This window comes from Oncorhynchus mykiss, chromosome 25 (genome assembly GCF_057628025.1).
Source record: "Oncorhynchus mykiss isolate SJ-2025 chromosome 25, ASM5762802v1, whole genome shotgun sequence".
Taxonomy (NCBI): Eukaryota; Metazoa; Chordata; class Actinopteri; order Salmoniformes; family Salmonidae; genus Oncorhynchus; species Oncorhynchus mykiss.
In genome coordinates, this window is record NC_143046.1 from 54,265,918 (window position 1) to 54,280,576 (window position 14,659).

General features: G+C 41.5%; 1 protein-coding gene across 1 annotated transcript in view; it reads left to right on the top strand.

The window, feature by feature from the left end:
- Positions 1–13,141: 13,141 nt before the first annotated feature.
- impg1b (interphotoreceptor matrix proteoglycan 1b) overlaps positions 13,142–14,659 on the top strand; it is a 38,542-nt gene continuing 37,024 nt past the window's right edge. Inside the window, exon 1 of the mRNA XM_090220566.1 lies at positions 13,142–13,440. Coding sequence (XP_090076692.1) covers positions 13,374–13,440 — 67 coding nt within the window. The 5' untranslated portion in view covers positions 13,142–13,373. The remainder of the gene's footprint in view (positions 13,441–14,659) is intronic.

Consider the following 14,659-nt stretch of genomic DNA (forward strand, 5'->3'; position numbering starts at 1 on the left):
AGAATGGCGGGGATCTATGTATTTCAGAACTACACTGTACGTTCCATGTGTGGAACCTAACCTCTTGGTTTAAACTGAGCTTTTTTTTGTTTAATTTCTGTTTGTAAGTTTGTTTAAAATGTATGTATTGAGAGACGCAATGATGGTGATGGGGTGAGAGAAGCACCGAGCGGGAAGAGGAAAATGGTGTACGTATGTATGGGTGTGTATGTGTGCGTACGCGTATATGTGTGTATATGCATGAGTGTATGTATGTATGGGTGTGTGTATGTGTGTATGTATGTATGTATGTATGTGTGTGTATGTGTATGTGTGTTTATATATACAGTATATATATATGCGTAGATATGTGTAAGTGGGTGCTGTTTTTCTTGTTTTTTTTCTGTGTGCTTTGCCTCTGTTGTTGTATCTCTTAATATGGGTGAAAATTGTGAAATTCCAATAAAAATACTGTTACAAAATAAGGGATCATAGCTTTCACCTGGATTCACCTGGTCAGTCTATGTCATGGAAAGAGCAGGTGTTCATAATGTTTTGTACACTCAGGGATGACCTGAAGTATTATACTTTAATAAAATGTTATGCTGTTTTCAAACTAAACACAATACACTCTTGTTAAAGTTTTTAGAATTGATAGACATACATAATACATCAACATAAATTTGTATATTTTGGCGCAATATAGGCCTCTACAAAAGAGACATCAAATGAATTGATTATCTATACCGAGACTAAAGGCTCAGAGAGAGTACTTAAGAACATAATGGTGGATTCTCTTGTTTTATTAGTGTTGATGTGATCAAAGACTTCATCAACTTCAAAGGATTCATATACTGAGTCTGAGAGGCGCTCAGTAGGTCAATGGGAGGAATCATTGTATTTTGTACCTGCAGCCTGATACAAAGAAGCTTCACATGTGCATTACACTCAGAGAATGGTAGTCAAATACATTTATATTTTTCACATGCGCCGAATACAACAGGTGTAAACTTTACAGTGAAATGCTTACTTACGGGCCCTTTCCCAACTATACAGAGTTAAACACTAAGGAAAAAAAAGGAACAGGAAAGCAGCAGCGTATGTGAAGAGTGAAGAGTGTGTGTTGGACTGTCAGTGTAGTATGTGTGAATGTGTGGGTAGAATCTAATGAGTGTGCATGGAGCCAAAGCAAGAGAAAAAACTGGAAAAAATAGGTAAATGCAAATGGTCCCAGTAGCCATTTGATTAACTGTTCAGCAGTCTTATGGCTTGGGGGTAGAAGCTGTTCAGGAGCCTTTTGGTCCCAGACTTGGTGCTCCGGGAAACGCTTGCAGTGCGATAGCAGAGAGAACAGTCTATGACTTGGGTGGCTGGAGTCCTTGACAATATTTAGGGCCTTCATCTGACACTGCCTGGTATAGAGGTCCTGGATGGCAGGGAGCTTGGCCCCAGTGATGTACTGGGCTGTACGCATTACCCTCTGTAGCGCCTTGCAGTTGGATGTCAAGCAATGTAAATGTAAAATAAATTATATTTTAGAGGTTTAAAAAGGAAGAGAAAGGAGCAGTATAAACTGTAGTTTTTTGGGTTTCGACCTGTTCATAACAGTGGAACGAAATGACAAAAAACAATGGTTGTGTTCACAACGAAATGATTGTACAATAATTTCAGTTCCAACACTTGAATTTCTATTATTATTACTTTTTTAACCCCATTTTCCCCAAAGGGCTCAGGCAAGGTGAAGGTCAGAACATGCAATCCCTCCAAAACATGACCCGCCAAGCCGAGACTGCTTCACATTGTTCGCTTTACCCGGATGCCAGCCGCACCAATGTGTCAGGGGAAGTAGGCACCCAGCCCGCCACAAGGATTCACTAGAGCGTGATGAGCCAAGGAATGCTCCCCGGCCAAACCGTTCCCTAACCCAGACGGTGCTGGGCCAATTGTGTACCGCCCTATGGGGCTCCAGGTCACGGCAGGCTGTGACACAGCCTAGGATCAAACCCCAGGCTGTCGTGGCACCTCAGCTGTGCGATGCAGTGCCTTAGACAGCTGCACCACTCGGGAGGCAACCCTTTCTTTTAACATACAATGTTTTTAACTTCCCTTTAACTTAACATGCATGATTACATGTTCATTTAAACAGTTATTGTTATTATTCATCATGTCCTCACCTGAGATTTGAGCTCACAACTTCTTGGATCACGCCATTCCGATCTTCCTACTTCACCACTATGTCTGTGTCAGTTATCAATTAATCTGACAATCCGCTTAATTTAACTATCCGGCGTCATTTGGGTTCTTGCATTGGAATTATTTCACGCTAAACCACAATAAACATACAGTGCCTTGCGAAAGTATTCGGCCCCCTTGAACTTTGCGACACATCAGCCCAACAGGGGCTACACACTCCCTCAACAAGCCCACAAGAGCCTCACATGGTCTAGCCTACACCAGCCCAACACAGGCTAGCACACACCAGGCCACACCAAGCCCAACATGGGCTAGCACACACCAGCCCAGCACAGGCTAGCCTACACCAGGCCAACATAGGCTAGCCTACACCAGCCCAACACAGGCTAGCCTACACCAGCCCAACACAGGCTAGCCTACACCAGCCCAACACAGGCTAGCCTACACCAGCCCAACACAGGCTAGCCTACACCAGCCCAACACAGGCTAGCCTACACCAGCCCAACACAGGCTAGCCTACACCAGGCCAACACAGGCTACCCTACACCAAGCCCAACACGGGCTAGCCTACACCAGCCCAACATTGACTAGCTTACCCCAGCCCAAAGTGTGTGCCCCCAGGCCTGGAGGGAAGCAAAAGTCAATCTGATACCTAAGAATATTAAAGCCCCCTTTACTGCCTCAAATAGACTAACAATCAGCCGGTTACCAACCCTTAGTAAACTTTTGGGAAAAATGGTGTTTGACCGGATACAATGCTATTTTACAGTAAACAAATTGACAAAAGACTTCCAGTATGCTTATAGGGAAGTACATTCAACAAGCCCAGCTTGACTGATGATTGGCTGAGAGAAATTTATGATAAAAAGATTGTTGGGCTGTTTTGGTAGACTTTGCGGCTTTTGACATTATCGATCGTACTGTAGTCTGCTGCTGGAAAACGTACAGTGCCTTGCGAAAGTATTCGGCCCCCTTGAACTTTGCGACCTTTTGCCACATTTCAGGCTTCAAACATAAAGATATAAAACTGTATTTTTTTGTGAAGAATCAACAACAAGTGGGACACAATCATGAAGTGGAACAACATTTATTGGATATTTCAAACTTTTTTAACAAATCAAAAACTGAAAAATTGGGCGTGCAAAATTATTCATCCCCTTTACTTTCAGTGCAGCAAACTCTCTCCAGAAGTTCAGTGAGGATCTCTGAATGATCCAATGTTGACCTAAATGACTAATGATGATAAATACAATCCACCTGTGAGTAATCAAGTCTCCGTATAAATGCACCTGCACTGTGATAGTCTCAGAGGTCCGTTAAAAGCGCAGAGAGCATCATGAAGAACAAGGAACACACCAGGCAGGTCCGAGATACTGTTGTGAAGAAGTTTAAAGCCGGATTTGGATACAAAAAGATTTCCCAAGCTTTAAACATCCCAAGGAGCACTGTGCAAGCGATAATATTGAAATGGAAGGAGTATCAGACCACTGCAAATCTACCAAGACCTGGCCGTCCCTCTAAACTTTCAGCTCATACAAGGAGAAGACTGATCAGAGATGCAGCCAAGAGGCCCATGATCACTCTGGATGAACTGCAGAGATCTACAGCTGAGGTGGGAGACTCTGTCCATAGGACAACAATCAGTCGTATATTGCACAAATCTGGCCTTTATGGAAGAGTGGCAAGAAGAAAGCCATTTCTTAAAGATATCCATAAAAAGTGTCGTTTAAAGTTTGCCACAAGCCACCTGGGAGACACACCAAACGTGGAAGAAGGTGCTCTGGTCAGATGAAACCAAAATTGAACTTTTTGGCAACAATGCAAAACGTTATGTTTGGCGTAAAAGCAACACAGCTGAACACACCATCCCCACTGTCAAACATGGTGGTGGCAGCATCATGGTTTGGGCCTGCTTTTCTTCAGCAGGGACAGGGAAGATGGTTAAAATTGATGGGAAGATGGATGGAGCCAAATACCGGACCATTCTGGAAGAACCTGATGGAGTCTGCAAAAGACCTGAGACTGGGACGGAGATTTGTCTTCCAACAAGACAATGATCCAAAACATAAAGCAAAATCTACAATGGAATGGTTCAATAATAAACATATCCAGGTGTTAGAATGGCCAAGTCAAAGTCCAGACCTGAATCCAATCGAGAATCTGTGGAAAGAACTGAAAACTGCTGTTCACAAATGCTCTCCATCCAACCTCACTGAGCTCGAGCTGTTTTGCAAGGAGGAATGGGAAAAAAATTCAGTCTCTCGATGTGCAAAACTGATAGAGACATACCCCAAGCGACTTACAGCTGTAATCGCAGCAAAAGGTGGCGCTACAAAGTATTAACTTAAGGGGGCTGAATAATTTTGCACGCCCAATTTTTCAGTTTTTGATTTGTTAAAAAAGTTTGAAATATACAATAAATGTCGTTCCACTTCATGATTGTGTCCCACTTGTTGTTGATTCTTCACAAAAAAATACAGTTTTATATCTTTGTTTGAAGCCTGAAATGTGGCAAAAGGTCGCAAAGTTCAAGGGGGCTGAATACTTTCGCAAGGCACTGTACATGTTAAAATGCTTTTGGCTACGAACTAACAGGTTCAATCACACAAGATCTCAGCTGCGCTTTATCAGAACCTTGGACAGCACCCTACACACTAAAGTAAGATTTTTATAAAAAATATTCAATATTACCTTTTCAAAAGAGTTGCAGCCTCCTTGATGCTTTGTGGAACTTCCTGAGTTCGATTATTTGATTATTCCATTCTCCCGGAAATCTTCTTGTAAAATCCCTCTCAAATGCCAGTTGGATTAATTTAGCTTTCCTCGGGTGTAGCATGCTTCTTCTGTGCTGACTGAACACGTTTGTCAAAGTGGATAATGTACTGTAGGCTATTTGGCACACTTAGCGCACGTACAGTTTAGGCCGTAAAGCTTACTTTTAAGCACTAATTCATGCCAGATCGCTTAAAATAATGAAAGAAAAACCTAAATAAATTGAATAAATTACACATTTATGGATTTTCTAAGGTATTGTTTTCTCTTTATCCAACCTGCCTGCCACCCACCCGCCCTTCATCCATACAATATTTAATTACCCTAAACCCACCCTCTCCGCAGGTTATGAGTCAACCCCACCCATCACTAGTGTACAAACGGACACTACGCCCTCTGGTGCACACCTTCGCTCTAGCCATAATACATTCTTTAGCTCCTCTGGATTTAGTGGTGGAATGAATCACTGTAATGACTGCAGAACTTGGCCAACTGAAGGCATTGAATAATAAAGGGCAGTTGCAACTATAGGCCTAGATTATTGTATAAGTTAACATAAACAACATTCAAATAATTTTTAAATATTATTCTCACCATGATAGACATATTGACAAGGCTTCAAATAAAATCGAGTTCTTTAATAGAAATTAACAAGATAAATGAGATTAACAAACCCATTGTCAAGAAGGTTTATGGTAGAGAAATAGCCTTTACTTCAACAAACAAGATTAAGTATGAATGGGTGCCATGTTGGTATGATTCATTTTCACTCCTCACTCTCTCCCTGGGATCCATTCAAATGTTTAGCTGCTAATGCTTAGCTGATCATCTACGTTCTTGAAAGGAACTGCTTCAGAGCATCAGTGTGAGAGAGCGTTCCTTTCGTTTGAGTTCTCTGTAGAGTTCCTATCTGATCCAGTTCCTTTCTCTGTCGACACACAAACACACACAAGCATGACAAACAAACGAATGCGTGCATGCACGTGTGCACACAAATACAAGCATGCAAACACACACATAGCAGGACACAGACAGGATTAATGTGCGGTATGGTTGGTCAGCCATTCCCTTATTGTAGCGCCAGCGGCCTCACAAAAAGTAATTGTGTCTGGTGAAGCAACCACTTGCTTCGTCCCAGCCGTAATTTAAGTCATCGTCCCGTTAGACGGTCAAATGACTGTGTGTGGAGCAGGACATAGAAGGATTCCATGCTCTACAGTCTAACATCTCAAAGTCACTTTGTGTGCAGCATTACAGCTCAGTCAACCAGGCATGTTTTGTGCCTGTTTTACCCCCATTTTATGATATATTACAGATAGAGCTGAAAGTTCATGGGCGTTATGACATTTCATGTCTTCATACATATTTTAACATGTCTGTTCCTTCGGATAGGGTTTTGGGTTAGGCACAAATAAACATGGACCCTAACCCAACAAACCTAACCTTTACCTTAATCCTAACCCTAAACCTAATTTTCAACCTGATCTTAACTATATGACTTGGCATGCCATGTTCACACAAGTGCAACAATGCCAACATTTTATTTTTTTCATGTGAACATTATCCTCCAAATTGCTTATTAGCAATCATTACAATTTGAATTAAAGTCCAAGCAAAGAAAAAGATGGGAAAATGTTCAGTATATTGTAGGTGCCTGCCTAAGCCTGAATACCAAACTCTCAAGTAATTTTCGATCAAGATAGAAAGTCAATCTACTTTGTAGCAATTTATTTCAGAACATTAAATGTGTAGCATGAAACAATTTCCAAATTAATTTAAATTAACCCAGCTAGTACATAACGTTCTGAGAACAACATCTTTCTTAGAGCTTGGTAAGAGTGTCACGCCCTGACCTTAGAGCTTTTTATGTCTCTATTTTGGTTTGGTCAGGGTGTGATTTAGGTGGGCATTCTATGTTCTTTATTTCTAGGTTTTGTGTTTCTATGTTTTAGCCAGATATGGTTCTCAATCAGGGACAGCTGTCTATCGTTGTCTCTGATTGGGAATCATACTTAGGCAGCCTGTTTTGCCACCTGAGGTTGTGGGATGTTGTTTCTTGTTAGTTCTGTGTAGCCTTCAGAACGTGACATTCGCTGTTATTTTTTGTTGTTTTGGTTAGTGTTCAGTTGAAATAAAGTACGAACACTTACCACGCTGCACCTTGGTCCACTTCTTCCGATGAGCGTTACAAAGAGTGTGGTTGTCCTGTGGTTATTTTGCATACAACCTTCAAAACAACTTCTGGGAATGATGAGGTGTAGTTGCTTGGCTTTGAAACGTTCACAGCACATTTAAGAAACTTGACAAAAAAAATGTTATTTTCTTGGTAATCAAGGCAAAGGGTGGCTACTTTTGAAGAATCTAAAATCTAAAATATATTTTGATTTGTTGAACAGTTTTTGGTTACTACATGATTCCATGTGTTAATTCATAGTTTAGAAGTCTTCACTATTATTCTACAATGAAGGAAATAATCAAAATAAAGAAAAACCCTTGAATGAGTAGGTGTGTCCAAACTTTTGACTGGTACTGTATTTCTTTACCGCTATTTTGTGATATGCAATTGGTATTTACAGTCTTGTCTGATCGCTGCAACTCCCGTATGGACTCGGGAGAGGCGAAGGTTGAGAGCCATGCATCCTCCGAAACACGAACCTGCACAAACCTGCTTATTGACATACTGCTCGCTTAACCCGCAAACAAGCCGCACCAATACATCAGAGGAAGCCAGCCACACCAATACATCGGAGGAAACACAGTACAACTGGCGACTGCATCAGCATGCATGTGCCCGGCCCGCCACAGGAGTCACTAGAGGGCGATGGGATAAGGACATCCCGGCCGGCCAAAACCTCCCCTAATCCGGACGACGCTGGGCCAATTGTGATCCGCCTCACATTTTTCTTCCACATTAAAAACCACAATAAATCTTTAGTAACATTCAGAGAATGTTCTAAGAACGTTATTTAAAAAGATACATTCCCTTCTCAGAAACTGAACTTTCCATAAAAAACACTTTGAAAAATGTAGTAATGTTCAGGGAACGTTCTAAGAATGTTATTTAAAAACATATATTCCGTTCTCAGCATCAACAAAACTCTATCTTGTTAAGTGTGTTGAGTTGTGTTTGTCTCGCTCACTAATTGGCAACACCTGATCTTAATTTATCGCCCTTGAAATGGGGTCTGTTAGAATAGATTAAAATGAAAAATATGACATCCTAGCTCCATCTTGGTGGTGCAGTAGACTATATCTATAGATAGAGAACAGAAGATTTTGGTTTCAAATCTCACTGATGCTGTGTCATAATGAAACAAATGTGTTTGCATGATTAATGCCCAAGGAAACTATTGTTTTAATGTCCAGTGTTATTAGAAGTCTTATTGAAACACATTCAGTTAAAGTTTTAAGGAAAAGCTCCAAATAACTTTCAAGGAGCCAGAGTAAAACATTCTCAGAACCTCATTGCAACCCAAAATAAACTTTCCCAGAACAGGCAACCTTTTCACTTCTGTTCTCAGAACGTTAAAAGTTTTACTGGTCTCGAAACGTATGGTTTCGTTCCCACAACTAATGTAAAACCAAAAATATACATTCCCACAACTTCCAAGGACCCAACTATGGTACCTGTGAATATTCAAATGATGTTCAGTGTACAGAAATGTCATAGTTTTGATGCAGAGTCAATTGGATGGTTGCAAGATATGTAATAAAGCATGTACAGTGCCTTGCGAAAGTATTCGGCCCCCTTGAACTTTGCGACCTTTTGCCACATTTCAGGCTTCAAACATAAAGATATAAAACTGTATTTTTTTTGTGAAGAATCAACAACAAGTGGGACACAATCATGAAGTGGAACGACATTTATTGGATATTTCAAACTTATTTTAACAAATCAAAAACGGAAAAATTGGGCGTGCAAAATTATTCAGCCCCCTTAAGTTAATACTTTGTTGCGCCACCTTTTGATGCGATTACAGCTGTAAGTCGCTTGGGGTATGTCTCTATCAGTTTTGCACATCGAGAGACTGAATTTTTTTCCCATTCCTCCTTGCAAAACAGCTTGAGCTCAGTGAGGTTGGATGGAGAGCATTTGTGAACAGCAGTTTTCAGTTATTTCCACAGATTCTCGATTGGATTCAGGTCTGGACTTTGACTTGGCCATTCTAACACCTGGATATGTTTATTTTTGAACCATTCCATTGTAGATTTTGCTTTATGTTTTGCATCATTGTCTTGTTGGAAGACAAATCTCCGTCCCAGTCTCAGGTCTTTTGCAGACTCCATCAGGTTTTCTTCCAGAATGGTCCGGTATTTGGCTCCATCCATCTTCCCATCAATTTTAACCATCTTCCCTGTCCCTGCTGAAGAAAAGCAGGCCCAAACCATGATGCTGCCACCACCATGTTTGACAGTGGGGATGGTGTGTTCAGGGTGATCAGCTGTGTTGCTTTTACGCCAAACATAACGTTTTGCATTGTTGCCAAAAAGTTCAATTTTGGTTTCATCTGACCATAGCACCTTCTTCCACATGTTTGGTGTGTCTCCCAGGTGGCTTGTGGCAAACTTTAAACGGCACTTTTTATGGATATCTTTAAGAAATGGCTTTCTTCTTGCCACTCCAGATTTGTGCAATAAACGACTGATTGTTGTCCTATGGACAGAGTCTCCCACCTCAGCTGTAGATCTCTGCAGTTCATCCAGAGTGATCATGGGCCTCTTGGCTGCATCTCTGAGACTTGATTACACACAGGTGGATTGTATTTATCATTAGTCATTTAGGTCAACATTGGATCATTCAGAGATCCTCACTGAACTTCTGGAGAGAGTTTGCTGCACTGAAAATAAAGGGGCTGAATAATTTTGCACGCCAATTTTTCAGTTTTTGATTTGTTAAAAAAGTTTGAAATATCCAATAAATGTCGTTCCACTTCATGATTGTGTCCCACTTGTTGTTGATTCTTCACAAAAAAATACAGTTTTATATCTTTATGTTTGAAGCCTGAAATGTGGCAAAAGGTCGCAAAGTTCAAGGGGGCCGAATACTTTCGCAAGGCACTGTACAATGAATTATTATTTGTAAATAAATGTGTAAAATCTGTGAAATAGTTTTTTGGTAGCATATCCTGATTTACATTTTTTTCATTATGTGAATCTTCTATAAATGGCTTGTAACTGTATTAAATGGCTGGTAACTCGTAACCTTCTCTGTGGGTCACCACCTTGCCATGTTGGAGATACCTATGAGTGTCACGACTTCCACCGAGGGTGGTTCCTCTCCCTGTTCGGGAGGTGCTCGGTGGTCGTCGTCTCCGGCCTACTAGCTACCACCGATCCATTTTTCTTTTTCGTATGGTTCTGTCTGTTTCTTACACCTGTGTTCTATTGAGTTAATTTCTGTGGGTTTATTAACCTCGTTGCCTGCTGGTATTTTGCACATGATTATCTCTGTGTTTGTTTGTGTGCGTGTGCTAGATTGCGCCACAGGCTATTCTCACGGTCGTTTGTGCCGTTGTGATTTATTTCGGAGTAGATTGTTTTTCCTCCTGTTGTCACTTCGAATTCTTGTTTTGCTGGGCACCTTTCCTTTGTCAGGTTTGTCTCCTGACCAGTTTTGTTGTGTTTTGGGACTTCCAAATAAATATTTTATATTTGTACGTCAGTGCTCTCCTGCTCCTGACTCTTGCACCCACCTCGTCCTAGTGAGGCACCTTACAATGAGTGCCAAACATCCCTAGAGCAATGCCCTCTGGAGTATGTTTACTCCTGGTAGGGTCACCCATGACGGAAAGGTCCAGGGGGAGTTTCCAGATGAAGCACGATCTCATCTTTAGCGATGGAGTCCTGCCGGTCTCAAGCCCGGACAAAAGAAAAGGGTTGGATTTAGGGCTATCGTCCTTACTCTGGAAAACCGAATAGAGAAAAAGTTATGGTTTTCTAATGGACTAATGGACCTGGATTAATGACAGATGTGGGCTAACCTGCAAGGAAGCCCTCACCCTGAAAATGGATCTCCTAACACCCAAAATGAATATTGACGTTGGAAGCTGGAATGTAAGGACCCTGCATCAAACTGGAAGACTTGCACAAGTCGTCCAAGAGATGCACACATATAGCCTAGGCATTCTGGGCATCAGTGAGGCACGCAGGACTGGAAATGGGAGGAGCAACTTGACCACAGGAGACACCATTCTTTGGTCAGGAAGGAATGACCACGACAAAGAGCTCTCATCATCCAAAAGAAGCACAAAAAAAGTGGAAACCAATCAAAGAACGACTGCTCGATGCAAGGTTCAACTCAAAATTCACCAAACTGTCAGTAATAATCTGCTACTGCCCTAAAAATGACACAGACAAAGAGCACGAAGACATTTTCTATGAAAGCCTACAATCATCCCTAGAGCAAGTTCCAAAACACGACCTACTCCTGATTCTTGGTGATTTCAATACAACCTGGTAATAGGAAGGACGATCTTCCTACATAAAACCATACACAAAGTGACCTGGAAATCACCTGATGGAAGAACTGAGAACGAAATGTACCACATCTTCATCAATGGAAAATGAAGACGCTTCCCTAAAGATGTAAGGACCAAAATAGTGGCAGATATAGGCAGTGACCACAGCCTGCTGATCAGGAATTTGTCTCTGAAGTTGAGGAAAGCTAAACTGGGTGAGAAAAATAACAACCAGTTTGACTCTGCCAAGTTGAAATACAGGTCAGGCATCAGTTCAACATTGCCCTAAAGAATAGATTCAACATCCTCCAAAAGAAAGTGCCGATGACCATTTACTCTTTTAATTAGGGCTAGGTCCCTTTTTTCTCAATTTCCGCCTGAATGACGTGCCCAAAGTAAACTGCCTGTAGCTCAGGCCCCGAAGCCAAGATATTCATATAATTGGTACGATTAGAAATAAAACACTTTGAAGTTTGTAGAAATGTTAAAATAATGTAGGAGAATATAACACAATATAAGATATGGTAGGAGAAAATCCAAAGAAAAACCAACCAGAATTGTTTTGATAGAGAGACCATCCTCTTAGAAAGGCAAGTAAAAAGTCATATTGAAAATTAGCTCCCTGGTTGCAATTCCTATGGCTTCCACAGGGTGTCAGAAGGGTATGTTCAAGGTTTCAGGCTTGTAACTTCAAAAACGAAAACAAAATATCAGTTTTAGTACAGGGACACAGTCTTGGAAATTCGTGTTTGCGCGCGCCATGAAGACAGTACGCACCTGCTAAAATCGGTTTCCTATTGAACATACTTCTTTCCGTAAGAAATAGTATAGTTTGATTACATTTTAGGGTATCTGAGGAGTAAATATAGACATATTTTAACTTGTTGAAAGTTTAGGGGTAGATTTTCGGATTCCTTTCTCTGCATGTTGAACGAGTGGTTTACTCAAATTGATGGCGCCAACTAAACAGACTTTATGGCATATAAAGAAGGATTTTATTTAACAAAATGACACTACATGTTATAGCTGGGAAGACGTGGATGTTGATAATGGTAGCCCCTCGCACCTCTCTGATTCAGAGAGGTTGGGTGAAATGTGGAAGACACATTTCAGTTGAACGCATTCAGTTGTATAATGGACTAGGTATCCCCCTTTCCCTTTAATAACAGGCTAGAGCTGGTAATCCTCTTGTCAGCTTGGGGAGCTGAGTAGAAACCCCCACAGCCCATTAACAAAAGGGAGGAGGAAACAACAAAAATAACAACAGAGCAGCTCTGCCACGCACCCAGAGCAGAGATAAGGCACATTTTGTCGGTCTGGGAGTCTGTGAGTTGGACGTCCAGTACAGTCCTTCAGCCCAGCAGCCTTGGTTGGCAGCCTGTGAGTTTGGCGCCTCGAGGAGCATCTGGTGTGAGCTAGCCTGAAGAGAGTGCGCTGAGAATCTAGCTTGGTCTGGGAGCTAAGAGACTGAGGATCAGGTACACTGAATGGACACCATAGGGCAGTGGGCCCCGCTGACTGACTGACAGATGAGGCTCCAGAAGGGCCCTAACAGGATGAGGCTAGGCCACCACGTGGCCAGGGAGGGATTACGACGAGCAAGCAGAAGGTAAACAGATTATTCACAGGACCTGCTCTTTGAATCTCATCACAGTTGTCACACCTACACTTACAGTTGAGTAACTTGGAGTTCTTCTACATGCTCCCCACCTTGACACCTTTTTCCATCCTTCGTCCAGGTCTGCAGGGATCATTGATTGACTCAGAGATCAAACTTCAGCCTGGACTGTACCACCATCTGCTAGTACCTCACTGGAGACGAGAAAGGAGTGAACAACACTTCTTTTAGCTCGTTGACACTTTGTCATCATTGACAATACTTTTTTCCTCATGGACTTGAGATAAAAGGAACATTCCTTTTGTTTCCAAATGAAAAAAATTGGGCTCCGAAAGGATTTGAACTAGTCCATCATGCATTTGAGAACGGGACTGTTCCTCACCCTATTTCTGTTTAACGTTGCAGCCACTCGAATCAAAGGTAAGCTCTCACTCCAGGGAACCTGTAATAGCATTTGCTGCTCGTCTGGTTGGTTGTTTGTTTTTTGTCTCAGTCTAATTGAAGTGAGATTATACTTTGTTCTTTCACAATGAGAGAGATATGGTGTGCATGGCTGAGTACAACGCATTCAGGATGGGTCAGATTAGAAGGCAGAACATTTTGACAATTTGGCAATTGTGTCAAATTGATTCGCAAATCCCCCTGGTTCAAAGTTTCTTCATACTGCAGAACTGAACGGAACCATGTTGGAAAAAAGTGTGTAAAAAGTGTATTTTGACAAAAGTTGGGGCATGCTTGGTGCATTATGTAAGAGGACTGGGAGAGTGGTGTGATCCACTTGACTTTTATCCCTTACTCCATCAAGGGCAACTGTATTTACAGCTGCTTTAGACATTAAATACAGTATCAGCTCGTCCTACCCGTTGCACTTGAATACACGTGTTACAGCGTTGATTTGAATATACATGCATATAAAATGTAATAAACTGCTAGGTCACATTACAAAAGCCACTATTGAGGTAGTAGATCCCCCATGAAAGCATTTGGTAACACTTAACTTCACATCCAGTGTCATAACACGGTATGACAATATATCCTCCAAACACCCGGCTTCAAGGGCATTATTTCATACAATGGGTTACCAACATATTCAAATAATGATTGACATATTTTCATAGAATTATTTTGAGGAATTTATTCATATTATTTCATCCTTCCGCAAGATATAGTCCCGGCACAAATCTAGGGTTGCTACCCAAGCCGGCTGGTTGTTTGTTCTATCGGTTCGGTTGCTAGTGACGCGACCCAGTGGTTTAGTAGTCTTTTTGTTCTCTATCTAAATGTTCCATTGCCATACTGGCAGGCAACGTTCTTATCCCTTGCTTGCTAGCCAACTACGGCTAACTTAGTCACGTGCAGACAGAATATCAGCAAAGTAGCTGCATTTACATTTGTTTAAGCTGTTTTCTAGTGACATTTATTTGGATGGATCCATAACAATGAGCTAATGAGGCACGTCTTCACCTGTCATAGAACATTTGCTCAATCGTCAGGACACTGTTGTTCAGAGGAGCTAGCCAACAACACAGCAAACACAATCAATTCAAACTAAAGCTGGAAAGGCTGCAAACTATCTGCACTTTGTTTCGTTTGACCTTTTTCAATTAACATTTCTTGTACACTACCGGTCAAACGTTTT